At 37.0% G+C, this 15,167-nt stretch overlaps 1 protein-coding gene across 1 annotated transcript in view; it reads left to right on the top strand.

Annotated features, from left to right (window-relative positions):
- Window positions 1-15,167, top strand: part of CNTN1 (contactin 1) — a 250,194-nt gene that overhangs the window by 204,716 nt on the left and 30,311 nt on the right. The window contains exons 18-21 of the mRNA XM_065692968.1: window positions 2,766-2,924; window positions 6,055-6,204; window positions 9,317-9,387; window positions 14,726-14,960. Coding sequence (XP_065549040.1) covers window positions 2,766-2,924; window positions 6,055-6,204; window positions 9,317-9,387; window positions 14,726-14,960 — 615 coding nt within the window. The remainder of the gene's footprint in view (window positions 1-2,765; window positions 2,925-6,054; window positions 6,205-9,316; window positions 9,388-14,725; window positions 14,961-15,167) is intronic.

The following is a 15,167-nucleotide window of genomic DNA, read 5'->3' as shown; positions in this document are numbered from 1 at the left end:
GCTATGTTACAGACATGCCTGCTTCTAGCTCTGTCTCTGGAATGCTTCCTGGATGGGCTTCAGACCTATGTAGTAGGTAGCTTGTCTCCTGGATGGACGACTTGGGTATATGCATGTTTGTCACCTGAATGCATGTGATTCATTGCTTTCAGTACCTAGCACTGCCATATCAACACACAGCCCTCCTCACTGTATTCAGATCCTGCAGGACTGTGCCCCACTGTTGAAGGAACTGCCAATCCTGGCATTACTTATGGGTCCTGAATCAGTTTTCCTGAGGGAACAGCTGGCCCTTGGTGTTTCCTGACACATGACATTTTCAGAAACATCGATAGTGAGGTGGGAAGCTGTAAGAGATACCTCCTAAAAAAGGAGGAAAAAAGGGCCCTGGCACTGATAAACCTTTTCGTATCTTCCATCTTGAGGGCTTTTGAAATGAACAGTCTTGCAGGAGAGCACATCTGTCAGGCCATACCTACCTAACTCCTAAGAGCTGGGCTAGTGAATAGGCTCATTACCAGGGAGGAGTTGACTAAAGACCCTCATCTTAAAAATCAGCTTTTTGCAACAACTTCTACTTTGTGCATCCTCAGTGAAGAGTAAGAGGCAGTTTCCCATTGCATGCATTATGTAGTAGTACATGCATACAATGTAGGTGTATGTAGTCCTTGCCTTGAAAGGGAGGTCTGAGGACAGCTAATTAGTATATTAGTTTTCAATGCCAATATTTAAATTTTAATGGAAATTGGTTATGAGCAATCCAGTAGTCAACTGAAGTGTATTTTTCAAGGATACTATATGGGAACTCTTCTTGGATCTTAGAAGAAACAATCAGGAATTTGAATGTCAAAGTCATAAGCTATATCCAAACAGATTATATAGAGTGGCCATGCTCATTTTATTTTTAACTAATGGCATATATATTCTTTTAAGAACCAGTCTAAATTTCAATACTTTTGGAATCAGGAATGGAATCACTTGGTCGTTAGAAGGATAAATTAATTGAATGCAAGGAACAACAATATATGGTAGTATGTTGTGGGGTTTTTTTTTAATTCAGTTAGTTTTATTCCATTTGCTCAGATTTATAGAGAAAATAAAGAGCTCAAGAGCTGAAGATAAGTTTGGCACACTTTGTGTTTAGATCTGATGTAGAAATCTCATTCCATTCTTTTTGTTGTGGTTTTTTTTTTTTTGTTTTTGTTTTCTGTGGTTTCTCTGTAAGTACTGCAGGGAAATATATCCCATTATTGTTTGGTTTTTAAATATGTTCTGGGACTCGTTCAATCAGATTGTTGGATAATTACCTGAATCATGTTGGCATATTATTATCTCTGAATGTGGAATCAGAAAATACTTCTCAATAGTTCTAATGCATTGCCTCTGCTTTTACACATTTGATATATATCACATAACTGTGTACCATATAAAACAGAAGCATAATAACAAAACCAGAAGAGTTAATGTTAAAAGAATGATCTGAAAATATCTATAGGCCAAGTTTGCTAGTAGGTACTAAGCTTTGGGTTACAGAAATACTGTAAGTTTGAGGGGTTTTAGTACAATTTGCTGAACATTGTGGTGTCTTTTGCAGCTAAAGATTCCTATACTCACATATGTATGCACCTGCATCACTCTCTTCTTAGCTTTCTAGTCCATGAAAATAATCACCTGTGCCTGTTGATCTACATATTTTAACCTGTATTTGGGGACCAAGTCACAGCACAGCAACAATGAAAATGTTACCCGCACAAAACAGAGGAGCGGGAACAGTAGTAATTAGAAGGAAATCTTTAACATTTAAAAAATGCACCAAGAAAAATGCAAGCATTCACTTCAGCAGTTTTTCTCTGTTATTATTGTTCAGAAATAAAACAGATGAGCTTTGGTGACGAGATGTAATGCCATTTATTAGGTTTAGTGATACACCTGGAAAAAACAGGCAAGTTTTGAGAACAGAGGCAAATCTCTCCAGATCTGAAGTACAACAAGCAAACTTAAAGCTAAGTATGGATTGAGAATAAATGCTGTTATTTTAACATATCTATTTTAAGTAGGCGGTTTCAGACGAAATAGTGTTTGATATTTGAAAAGCATAGAGATGAGACTGTGAGCTAGTTTAAGACAAGCAACTTCTACCTATAATGATTTAGCTGGGTGCTGGGAGCATAGTAATGTGCCATCAGGCCAACATCAGTATTTAGTTCATGACTTTTTATATTCACAAGAGCCGTGAAATTTGAAAATAATCTTTGCAAGTATCTGTCTTTTGAAGAAAAAGAAATACTCTTTAGAAATTATTTTATAGGTTCTTCTTGATGGTCAAGACTGAAAGGGCAGATGTGGAATGGCTACTTTGTGGAAAATGTTTTCCTTTGGTGCTTCTGTTCCTTGGTCTTTGTGCGGCGATTCTGGAGCACGGTGGTTGTTTGATTTCACCCATGTAGTTCGCAAGATTGCTTTTAGTTCAGTGGGTGTAGTGGATTCCACATTTTAGCATGGATTTCTGAAATTCTCAGTATTACTACTTAGGCCAGAGTCATGGAAGTTTCATTTGGTATTCATTAGATGCAAGAGCATTTATCCTCGGAATCACTCTGTAGAGTATTAAAATGCATATATTTTTTTCAACCTGTTCTTAAGTAGAAAGTGAGACTCAAAAGCTTTGTATCTTAGAAGTACAAGTATGAAATTTAATGAATGTTCATTTTCAGAATATTTAATTTGTTAATTGAACTGCCATTGTTGGTTTCTTTTTTTCTCAGGTCCTCCTGGCCCTCCCGGAGGTATAAGAGTAGAAGAAATTAGAGACACTGCTGTAGCACTTACCTGGAGTCGTGGAACAGACAATCATAGCCCAATTTCTAAATACACTATCCAGTCAAAAACTTTTCTATCTGAAGAGTGGAAAGATGCCAAAACAGGTAAGAGCAATGCCAGTAGTAAGGCCAATAGGTTTTTAAGTGTTTGATTGATTGTTAGAAAACTTGTCTAATCAGAAAATAATCATAATAAAAAGAAAACAGGGATGCTATTGATGTCTGCTGCAGGGTTTGGGAGCAGGTACCATCCTGTCAGTAAGTTGTCAGTAGGTTTGTACCTAGCATTTTGAAGGCCTGAACTGAATATCAAGAAATACAGAAAAGAACAGCACAGAGTTTTTACCTGGTTTTTGCCTCTTTCCTTGTTGCTTGAAACATTCCACATCAGCTGCTAGAACCATTAAAGATTTATTTACAGGATAATTTTGATGACAAACAGGTGTCTTCATTTCTATATTTCTTATGCAGAAAGTTGGTTAAAATTGCCTGTTTTTTCCTGGGAACAGGCTAAGTTCCAGTTGCATTAAAACTGGCATCCCTAGAGAAAACATAGCTAAGATTATCCTTCTAACCACTGGATGTCATTGTTGTGCCACATAATTGCAGTTGAGGAGGCACCTACCTGAGCACAGGGCATGCTAATGTATAGGTTTTTCCAAGGTTTAACATAAACACATAAATTATTAAAATATTTTTAAACTAGTAGTATCTTTGAATACTTTCTGACGGACAGAATTGCCACAAGCAATACAGAGTTGTCCTATCAATATGATTATTATGCCACTGTAATAAATTATAACTGAAGTGCAATTCTGCAGAATTAAGGCATCACATAGTCAGCATTCCTAAATACTAAGACTATAAGTAGTTTCAGCTACTGCCTTTCATTTAAGTTGCCCCTTGAAACTACAGAGGTAGATGTCAAAGAAATAGACTGACGTATTGGCCTGAAAATTTGCTACATTCTTAGAGTAAAAAGTTAAAAATACTAGGCCTACTGCCTTAAATCATATTTTTCTCCTAGAATATGTAGTATATGTAGCTGTATTGTATATAGTTACCTCCAGCAGCCAGCACCAGTACATAACATGTTAAAGTACTTTGGAAAATAGTACTAGAAAGTTCCCAGTCCCTTTCTATCTTATATCTTATTGAATAACTTCTGTAGAAGAGAATTCTTTGAACTTTAAAAATAAAATAACAAAATTATTGTAGAAATTAGAGCTGTTCTAATAACTGGTGATTTACTTCAGTAACAATATATGCAGGAGGGAGGATCCTTTTAGACCAGCCTCTACTTTTCTCAGAATAAATTATAAACAGGGATGGCAGCTCTGATCTTGCTTCCTTTTGTGTTGTGTGTTACTGGAACTAGAAATGCGGGTAGGAGATACAAGTGTTGGATTCAGATCTTTGCTTTGGTTCAAAGCAGACACCTGAACCTACCTCTCTCACTTCTCAGGAAGATTCCCTATTTGCAGTGTTATACACATGATAGGATGCACTTCTCTGTACCTCTGAAATTCTACCGCTTTACAGAATTAATGAGATAGTCACTGAGACATGTAGTCAGACTTTGAGTTATCCTGTAGCATGTTGAGTGGGATTCACATAGTGAGTTGGACACGTAGGAATCTAGATTGTTGAATAACTTTTTTAAGAAGCTAGCAGTTGAAAAGTTGAAATTAATTATTCTGGTGTTTTCAAAATCATTGCTTTTCATTTGAACTGCATTGAGTAATTCTGATTAATAGATGACTCCCTCAAAAAATAGGTAAAATCACCATAGTAACCATCACTGGCACCACTGCCAGCTTTTACTTAATTTCTTGGCTCCTCCCAGCTTGGCTCAGTGTTCACATTAATATGAAAGTCACATGATGAACAGTCCAAATTGATCTGTCATCAGTGTTTAGGCTATCATTTAATGCTGCTAATTTTCAATGTGTGGAACAAAAAAATATACTTTGGCATTGCACTTTGGAATTATTGTTGTTATTATTGCTGCTACCATTATTCCCAACCCAAATCATTCATCTCAGGTTGCATAATGTCGAGTATGTTTCATGAAAGAAGTGTATTCTACTTCACAATATGGAAATATGTCTGAATGGGTTACATAACAAGTTGTTTACAGCTGTGTTGCTCTTCCCAGTTCAGGAAATCAGATTCTCATTGTGTTGAGTGTTCATAATTATTCTGGGAATTTGTGGCACATTATGATTAAATGAAGAGATTGAATGTGGGCCATGAAAAGGAATGACAAATTTATATCATGGCTTGGATGCCGCAGGAGGTTTGCAATGGCTCTACTGACTGGACATAAAAATAATTTGAGTAAGGATGAGGGAGGCTGGTGGGCAGGAGGAAAGAAAATGGAAAGTGGTTTTCTTTCTCCTACAGGGCTTCACTTCGGAATGAAAAATTTAAAGATCATTAGGTAGAGGAACATTGTGTCACCATCCAGCACTTACACCACCATGCCTGGGTTTTTTTGCAGTCATCGCATTTATACTCTAATTCCAAATCAACTTCCCAGTGTGGAATCTCGCATTTCTCATCTCCCTCTGAATCCAAGACTAATTTGACAAACCACTCTTCACCCACACAATAAATGAAAATAATCTGTCTTTCTATAGCTGCAGACAGCTATAGAAACAACCCCTGTTGTCTGTGAACTGGAGACAGTCATGAGTTACTTATGGTAAAGAAGTCTTTACCCTTGTTGGATCTGAACTAGGCAGCAAGTTGTAACGTGCTCTCTAATAAGGTACACCAAATAGGACTACAATTTATAAATCACTCTTTATCAGCTGATCGAACCTTACATTTGCATGTCTATATCCATGTCTATGTCATGAATTTTTATTTTACTGGTTTTGCATTCCAGATTTCTCACTTCATTTGTAGGTAAAATGAAATTCTGCAACTACAATATGTGATTAGTAAGTATAATTCATAACTACATCTACTGTGTTTGCTGGTTCACACCCAGTTAAAACATACAGGTCTCTAGGGGTTTATACTATATAGTGTCATAGTTTCCAAATTCCTAGTTACTGCCATGAGTACTTCTTGTAAAATGTGGTATTCCCAACATACAACATCAAGTTTCTTTCAGTTGGCTCTGTGTGACTGCAAAATAGTGGTAGTTTTGCTGAAATCAGCCACATTGTTGGCTGGTCCTAGTGTAAAAATGCAGTTTTCTAAAGCAAATTCTTATTTTTTTCAGAACCAGCAGATATTGAAGGAAATATGGAATCTGCTACTGTAATTGATTTAATTCCATGGATGGAGTATGAGTTCCGGATAATAGCAACAAACACTTTGGGAACAGGAGAACCTAGTATGCCATCGCAGAGAATTAGAACTGAAGGCGCTCGTACGTAAACAGAATTTTCACAATTTTATTAATCAATTTTGTAATTTTGGTTTTCATTAAAAAAAAACACAACAGCAAATTATAAGATGCAAGTCCAGAGAATAAATTTTCAGCCACCCACTACTGTAGATTTTAGCCAAAAAATACCAGACTCTCCAGATGTGATAGTATCGAAGCAGACAAGAAAGAAACACCATGATACAAACACCAAATTTGCCTCCATTGCTGAAACAGAAATATACTATATCTTTCAGAGACCCCTCACTGTATCTATGTCAGGTTGTTTATGTATGAATGCATGCACATTCTTGGGACCAGGGTACAGGACTTGGGAAAAAACATTCGTATTGGACAAGGAAAATGCACATTTGCTGTTTGGTTTGTATTCTAACTGAAGAATACATGACAGGATGTGTGTTATACTGGATAATGCCATTTTTCTGAGTCTGAAGGTTTGGAATTGTGTTTTCTCACTCCACATCAAAGATGTGACATTATCTGACTCAACATATGGTCTTATCAGTCTAATTACTCAGTATTAAAATCTCAGAGCATATTTAAGGATATCCTTTAGGCTCAAACACGTCCTTTTTAAAATGAATTTTCAAAAATGAGGAATTAGATGTTGTTATTCAAGATAATACATTTTGGTTGACTGTATAAAGGAGATAGCAGTGCCCTAGGAGGTGATCTATCACTGCAAAAAGACTGTATACCAGTATATCCTCTTTAACACATATTAGCACTCATGCGCAACCTAAATATATTTACAATTGTTGTTCCACAGCTTGAGATTTGAAACTAAAATCTCAAAATAAAGTGTTAAAATTTATTGTAATGAAGCCTGCTAGGTCATTACTTTGATTAGACCGCATTTTCAAAATAAAATGTACTTTCATTGCAAATTTCAAGATATTTAATAAAAAAGACCTGCATCTGGTCCAGTAAAAATTTTGTTGCTTAGGGAGAAAGGAAATAGAAATTGGCTAAATTAATATAGACAGGGAGGGAAAAGCCACAGAACTTTAACACTGAAGTAGAAGGAAATTGCCTGTAAAATTGGCTACTAATATCAAACGCTTTATGACTTAACATCTGTATTTGAAGGCCCAGGAATCTAAGTGAGAAATCTACACATGCTTCCTGGATTGCTTGGTGCACAGTAGACATTTTTGAAATGTCAGAAAAGAAGGAGAAGGGGAGGGGGAAATAATGTTCACATGTCAAATAGTGGTAAGTGTCCTTCAGTTCGCAGTGTGCCGCAGTGTTCATGGTATTTGTTGTAACCTCCCCCAAAAAATCCAGGTTTGTAACAGGGTGCACAGGATGCAGTGCTTTTGCAAGAGGTAGTCTGTTTAGTTTGTTGTCTGATTCCCCATGCACAGCAACATTGTCATCTCACAGCAAGACTTTTTTGATGAAACAAAGCAAAATATTAATGTAGTCTTTCTAGTCATCAGCCAGCACTTCTGGCCATGCCAAAGTAGGGTATAAATTAGTATAAGTTTGCAGATGTACTTTTGTGCCAAAGTGCATTTTCTGCCAGGAGGTGGAATTTGTTATAAAAAGCAATAACAGGATTTGGGTTGGACTGTCAGCTTTCATGGTACTACAGAACCAGCACTGCATGTGCATTTTCATGTAAATCTGAAGAAGGTAAATACTTTATTGCACAAACAACCCGTATCCACACACTGTAGTTATTTTAAACATTTGTTAATCAGTGCTGCTTCTTTGTTGTACACTATGGGTGGCAAATAATGTGTGTTAAACTCAAATGTTATCAGTCTTCTTCAGTTTTGAAGTCCCTCTTTTAGATAACTGTAATTTCAGTAACTTTTATTAGCATGTTAAGAATGTGTGCTATAATTTTTCTTTTTAATGAAATCTGCTTGCTTCATCAATAACACATTTCACAATGATTTCTTGTAATTCAGTGGTTCAAAGTCTGCTCTTATATATTTTAGCTTCTGGATGCATTAGAGTAATTGCCTAAGTATAGCTGTATGAATAAGTAACCTGGTTTTAATGGAGAGAGAAACCTGGGTTTAATGGCTGAGAGAATGAGGGAGATCCTCTTGAAAAGGGTGATTTCTCGGACATTAGACAGTCCTTTTTCTCTTCTCCAGCAGCCTGTGTAACTTCTTTGACTACTTAAGCACTAAAGTTATATGATTATAACGGATAATGTGACTGATGTGTACTTCAGTAATAACTAAAGGTAGAGTAATAAGTTCAAGCTTCCTCTGGCATTGTCAAGATATGTATATTTAGTCTCGTTCTCTCATAATTTTTTTTCTGGAAAGCCAGAAATAAATAGCACAAACCATGCACTGAATGCTGATTTCAATTTCTAATGTATTCTTACATATTCTTATCCTTACTGATTTTATCCTTAACCTAATTTTTCTCTGCTTTGTGTTTCTCCTCAGCTGACCCTCAAAGCAGGCCTCAGCAAATATCTTACTTAAATAGTGTGAGAGCACTTAGGAACTATCCCCTTACTATCTTGTGACATTCACTCATTAGTGGAGAAAATACCTGATCATATAAGAATTTTTAGCACAAAGAACACGTTCATGTAGATAGGGCATATAGTTAATGCATCTACCCATTCTGAACATGCCAATCAATAAGACATATGCCGCTAATCTACAGTAGGGTTAGGTTGCCAGATGCTCCAAAGATATATCCATAGGTTTAATCTTACACACTGCGAGTAAATCCATTGAAGTAGATGGAGCTGATCACAGTCTGTTAAGGTAAATACATGTGTAAGTCCTGAGTGCTTAAGCTCTTGGCATACCAACATCTGAGGAAGCACAAGAACAATGTGCAGTGCTTCTCCGAGGACCTATGAGGAGTATTGAGTTTCTAAATATTCAATTAAATATTTGTAGAGAATATAGTTAAAAACAAAAATGATTGCTGGCTATGCTTAGAACTGGAATGTTTCCTGCAGCAGTAGCTATATATTAGACTTGTAAAGACCACAGGTTCTGATAGCTGGTACAGACTATCATTTTAATTGTGTGTGCCATGAGTGCTCATTGGGTACGGTAAAAAGAAATGTAAATAGTGATATTTTACTGACTGCATACTTTTTTTCTAGCACCTAATGTGGCTCCTTCTGATGTTGGAGGAGGGGGTGGAAGCAATCGAGAGCTGACAATAACATGGATGGTAGGTACTGCGCTAAGATGCACAAAACCTCTGCTTACTTGTATCTGATCTTGCTCCTTTTGATACCCATGGAAGGTTTGTCACTGGCACCTGTGAGAGCAGGATTTGTACAGAGTGTATAAGTTTTCAGATTTTTCTCATAAAAATATGTAAAAAAGGAATGAAGAAGACAATAGTTTAGATGTTTATGCATTGGACATTTCTAAAATACAATCTAAAACATTCTCTGAGTATGCTTCAAAGTGTTTGAAATAATGCATTGATTTAACCACATTTGAAAATTGTTTATATTGTATCTTACTTTGAGGCTTATTGTAAGTTATAACTTAATAGCATGCAGATTTCCTTACTACAACTAAAAGTAGAATGCCTTATGACTTTAATGTTCTGTGCACATATTTACAGGCTTTATTAAAAAAAATACATTACCATTTTATAAACTAGCCTGTTATAATTATTAACTTCAGTCTTAAGGGAATTCTTATATAGACACATTTTATGAGGTTTAGTTTATGCTAATGTGACTGGTAACACAAAAAAGTGTTGCCCCATACCACAATTTACTTAGTATCCATGTACTGATGATGATGTGTTTTTTTCTCCAAGCCATTAATTTTTCTTTAATGACGATTACATTTTAAGCAAAATAAGGAAAGGGGAAAGGTATAGAGATAAAATGTTAACTACAAAAATAACGGAATGCAAAGTTCAAAAAATTAGAGTGTTACCAAAAAAGCTTTTCAGTAAGCAAAGCTTTGAAAATCTCATCTCTCTCATGAACTATAGGTATTCAGTTCATGATTTTTTGTTCTTTAAAAGTCTTGCAAATAGTTATATATATATATATATAATGTACGTAAATGCTGTCTTTATATAAATGGTGTTCTGGTATTGAAGCAATGGTTTTTAAAATTTACCTGTACTGCGGAGAAGAAAAAAAAACAACCCAGGGAAGAAGGGAAAGCGACAGGAAGTTGGGAAGAAAGTAAAGCCCAGAATAAGAGAGGATAAAGTTTTATAAGCAAACTAGTTCTGTAGGCAAAAGTTGCATGGAAAAAGAGAGTAAAGTCTTTTGAATGGTGCTTGGGAAAACTAAGGAGGTAAAATAGAGTGAAAAAAAAATGCCTGTCTAATTCATTCCAGAGCCTATCAGTATCCAGCAAAAACAGAGTTACAGAAGCATTACCTCTGGCAAAGAAAGGTGATTAAATGTTATGTTTGAAAAAAAAAACGACTGAGTTTATCTTGCTACTGACCTCTCTGTTTGCCTTCATAAGGCTATGGGGCACATAAGGCACATTATGCCGTTTATGTTGTTTGAGGATTAGTTTCAGATGTAGCAACTTATTTACCTCTATGAAGAGGGCTCTTTTTATTTTTATTTTTTTTTTTTTTTGAAATATCATAGTTCCAACAGCAACTTTGTCATTGTTGTATAGGGATCCTCCTTGAAAATGTACCAATTTTAATTCCCACTGTCTCCCACAGCATCCTCATAGATAAGCTAAGGAAGTGTGGGCTTGACGATCAAGTAGTGAGGTGGATCGAGAACTGGTTGAAAGGAAGAAGGCAGAGAGTTGTGGTCAATGGCGCAGAATCTAGCTGGAGGTCTGTGACTAGTGGAGTTCCTCAGGGGTCGGTGCTGGGACCGGTGCTGTTTAATATTTTCATCAATGACCTGGATGAGGGAACTGAGTGCACCCTCAGCAAGTTTGCTGATGACACAAAACTGGGAGGAGTGGCTGACACACCAGAGGACTGTGCTGCCATTCAGCGAGACCTGGACAGGCTGGAGAGTTGGGCGGGGAGAAACTTGATGAAATTTAACAAGGGCAAGTGTAGAGTCTTGCATCTGGGGAAGAACAACCCCATGTACCAGTACAGGTTGGGGGTTGACCTGCTGGAAAGTAGTGAAGGGGAAAGGGACCTGGGGGTCCTGGTGGATAGGAGGATGACCATGAGCCAGCAATGTGCTCTTGTGGCCAAGAAGGCAAATGGCATCTTAGGGTGCATTAGAAAGGGAGTGGTTAGTAGGTCAAGAGAGGTTCTCCTCCCCCTCTACTCAGCCTTGGTGAGGCCGCATCTGGAATATTGTGTCCAGTTCTGGGCCCCTCAATTCAAGAAGGACAGGGAATTGCTTGAAGGAGTCCAGCGCAGAGCCACAAAGATGATTAAGGGAGTGGAACATCTCCCTTATGAGGAGAGGCTGAGGGAGCTGGGTCTCTTTAGCTTGGAGAAGAGGAGACTGAGGGGTGACCTCATCAATGTTTACAAATATGTAAAGGGTAGGTGTCAGGATGATGGAGCTAGGCTTTTTTCAGTGATATCCAGTGATAGGACAAGGGGCAATGGGTGTAAACTGGAGCATAGGAAGTTCCACGTTAACATCAGGAAGAACTTCTTTACTGTAAGAGTGACAGAGCACTGGAACAGGTTGCCCAGGGGGGTTGTGGAGTCTCCTACACTGGAGATATTCAAGGCCCGCCTGGACAAGTTCCTGTGTGATGTACTGTAGGTTACCCTGCTCTTGCAGGGGGGTTGGACTAGATGATCTTTTTAGGTCCCTTCCAACCCTTGGGATTCTGTGATTCTGTGATTCTGTGATTCCCATGCATAATTCCTTATTTTTGTACTTAAGGTTGATTATACCTATTTGGAGAAATTCTCAAGTATGACACAGAAAGTCAGCCATATCTTTGCGCTAAAAGATTTGGACTTTCCTGGTTTGTTTTGTTTGTTTGGTTGTTTTTTTTAATTCAGTTCAAAATATTTATTCAGTCTTCTTAAGTATTCTTGGAATCAATTTACCTAAAGAAAAATATCTATATTTCTGAAAAAGGAAGATCCACATTTCTGTTAAAATACACTGAAAAGGTTATTTCTTAGTTCCACTACAAATAGGTTTGGAAGTAGATGAGTCCTAACTGGTTTGATTCTGATCTGTATTTATTTTTGAAGAGCAGAAGTCAGAGTAGAGCACATGCAATGGTCAGTTGCAGAAGACCTAGATTATTTTACTGTTTCTTCACAAGTGCTGTGTTATAAAAGCTTTAACAAACAACAAAGCTACTTCTTGCAGTGCTTGTTGAAAACCCATACTTGGGGCATTTTCAGTACAGTGAAAATTTGGCTGTGACTCAACTACAAAAAAAGAAAAATATAACCAGGACAATAGTGAGTAATGCAAGATCTGAAGTAGAAGATAACTTCAGTCTTTCCTATATTCATATTCCAATTATTTTGCTTATCTAATATCATGCTTTTTACATCAGTCCTGTAATGAGTAACTCAGACAAATTAAGCATGGCTTCAAATATGTAATTCCCAAGAATCTTCCAAACTATGTCTAGCAAGTGTTTTTGAACAGAAGCATTGTATTTACAGAATCTGTCTGACAGACAACAATATATCTATCTGTAAGGCTAAGATAAAGGCGTATTTTGGTTCCACCAAATGTGCTGACATTTGCATATGCAACTCAAAATATCCTTAATTAAGAAGAGCAGAACAAAATGTATGGCAGGTTCACATGTTACTGCCAACCCCCTTTCAGTTTTTGTTATGATTCATAAGTCTGAGTTGAATGAGACAGCCAGAGATATAATCAAAGCTCTTCTAAGTCTTGTTTTGAAAGAAGAACTGAGAAAGAAAGCTAGGAGTGGCATGCCCATTCTTCCTCATTTTCCCCCATTTGTCTTTCCCTCTTCTGTTTTGTTTTTCAAAGTTTTTAATAGATACTATAAGCTATTCAGCTACTTACACCTACTTATTATGTGTACCCATCGGAGAGCAAGCTGCTTTCAACATTTTATATAAGACCTCCCAGAACATATTTTTTAAGTTCTAGTTCTGGTTTTCCAAAGTTTTCTCTGGCTGAAAATCATTCTGAAACTAGGGCCATATCCAGGCTGCTTACTTTGGCATATGAGATAGGATTCTGGTTTAATTTAAGGAGCAACATACAATGATAGATTCAGAAGAAGAGCTATAGAAGGTGACCCAGTCCAGGAAATCTTTTACTTTTTGAATTGCAAGGTTGCTTTAATTTTCTTCTTGTTGTGTTATGTATACTGGTGTTCTAATCCATGTGTTATGTTTCTGAAGACAAAACTTACGTATTTCTATTGTTCCAGAAATTTAGTGAGTTTTCATCAGAATTTTCTTTCTTAGAGAATCTTTGGGGTTTCATTCGAGATTCCATCAAATATGAACATTGAAATTTATGAGCTAGGTGGGGGGTTTTTTGGTGTGTTCCAATAATAACATCTAAGTTTCATGAATCCTCACTCGGAATATCTCCACACATGTTGGCTGAAAGGCTACAGAAGAGGGCAGAAAAGGAGAAGATTCTCTGCTGTACTGCTCCAGGCCCTTTGCCTTTGCTGTTAAATCTCTGTGGGGTTTACAGTATGGGAAAAGGTGATGCAGGAAATTTATTTTCAAAGGATGCTTTTGGTTAGCCTTCTGGTGCACTGATGAATGACATGATTTTGGCCTGTTGAGTAGACTGTCTAATAGTTGTGGTAGAGGCTCCGTGAACTGAGGAGGGGTCACTGAATGTACAACTTTGGTAAATTAAGCCAAATTCATTATAGCAGATCATCTTCCATAATTTTGTATTTCCCAGCATTACTGGGCATTGGAAATTGACTATAGTTTAAAGAAATATTTTGATACCTTTAATTCTTATGATAAAAGTAGGAGTAATTTCTTTTAAACTTGTACCAATTAGAAACTAGGTAGGTAGTCTAAACCAGCAACTGGACCCCCTCTATCATCAATGAAAAGTGGTAGGGTAAATGATTCTTTGACTGTGTCCATCTCTTTTCATCAGCGGTGCAAGTTGCCTAGGTGAACAGTTTTAGGTAAATGAATATGATTTGGGCCAGCCACATAAGTTTTCTCTCTCTGTTTCACAAGAATATCTGTCTCCACACATGCACATAGATCCATGGTGTGTCTGTGTTACATACCTACTATCACTCCTTAAGACAGCCTTTTTTGCTAGCTACAGCTGACAGTAGTTTTAGTAAACAGTCATTGTTGTTTCTTTCTGTAGGAGATAACGTGATGTGTCTTGCACTGAGTTTGGGGGAGGAAAAGGATCTTAAAATGTTTTAGTAGCAGATATGCTGGTACTGCAGATCTGCATAATGAAGATGGCATATTTTTAAAGAGGGTGGGAGCAAACTGTAGAAGCAAACCAGGAGAAAATGCAACTTCAGCATTTTTACATTGTGAATATCAATGCTTTCTGTATTATTTTTTTTTTTTTTTATTAGAGATCTATTTGTTTATTTGGCTATACAAAATAATGTTTTATCTTTTGCCTCTTTAGCCTTTGTCAAGAGAATACCACTATGGCAATAACTTTGGTTATATAGTGGCTTTCAAGCCATTTGGTGAGAAAGAATGGAGGAGAGTCACAGTTACTAATCCTGAGATTGGCCGGTATGTCCACAAGGATGAATCAATGCCACCTTCAACTCAGTATCAAGTAAAAGTGAAAGCTTTTAACAACAAAGGGGATGGACCTTTCAGTCTCACAGCTGTCATTTATTCAGCACAAGACGGTGAGTAAAAGTTTCCGATAAGTTTCACACTGAGGGTCTAGATCAGCACTGCCAACATCAATAGGGAGAAACTGGTCCTTGACACCGATTTGTATAGAATATACAACTTCAGCAAGGAGAGTGTATATTGCTCACACAAAACGCTTGCATTTGTTCTGAATAAAAAGCTTTAGGCTCTGCTTTCTATGTGATGTAGAGCACTTGGTT

This window comes from Lathamus discolor, chromosome 1 (assembly GCF_037157495.1).
Source record: "Lathamus discolor isolate bLatDis1 chromosome 1, bLatDis1.hap1, whole genome shotgun sequence".
In the NCBI taxonomy this organism is placed as follows: Eukaryota; Metazoa; Chordata; class Aves; order Psittaciformes; family Psittacidae; genus Lathamus; species Lathamus discolor.
This window is presented reverse-complemented; position numbering and strand designations above follow the sequence as displayed.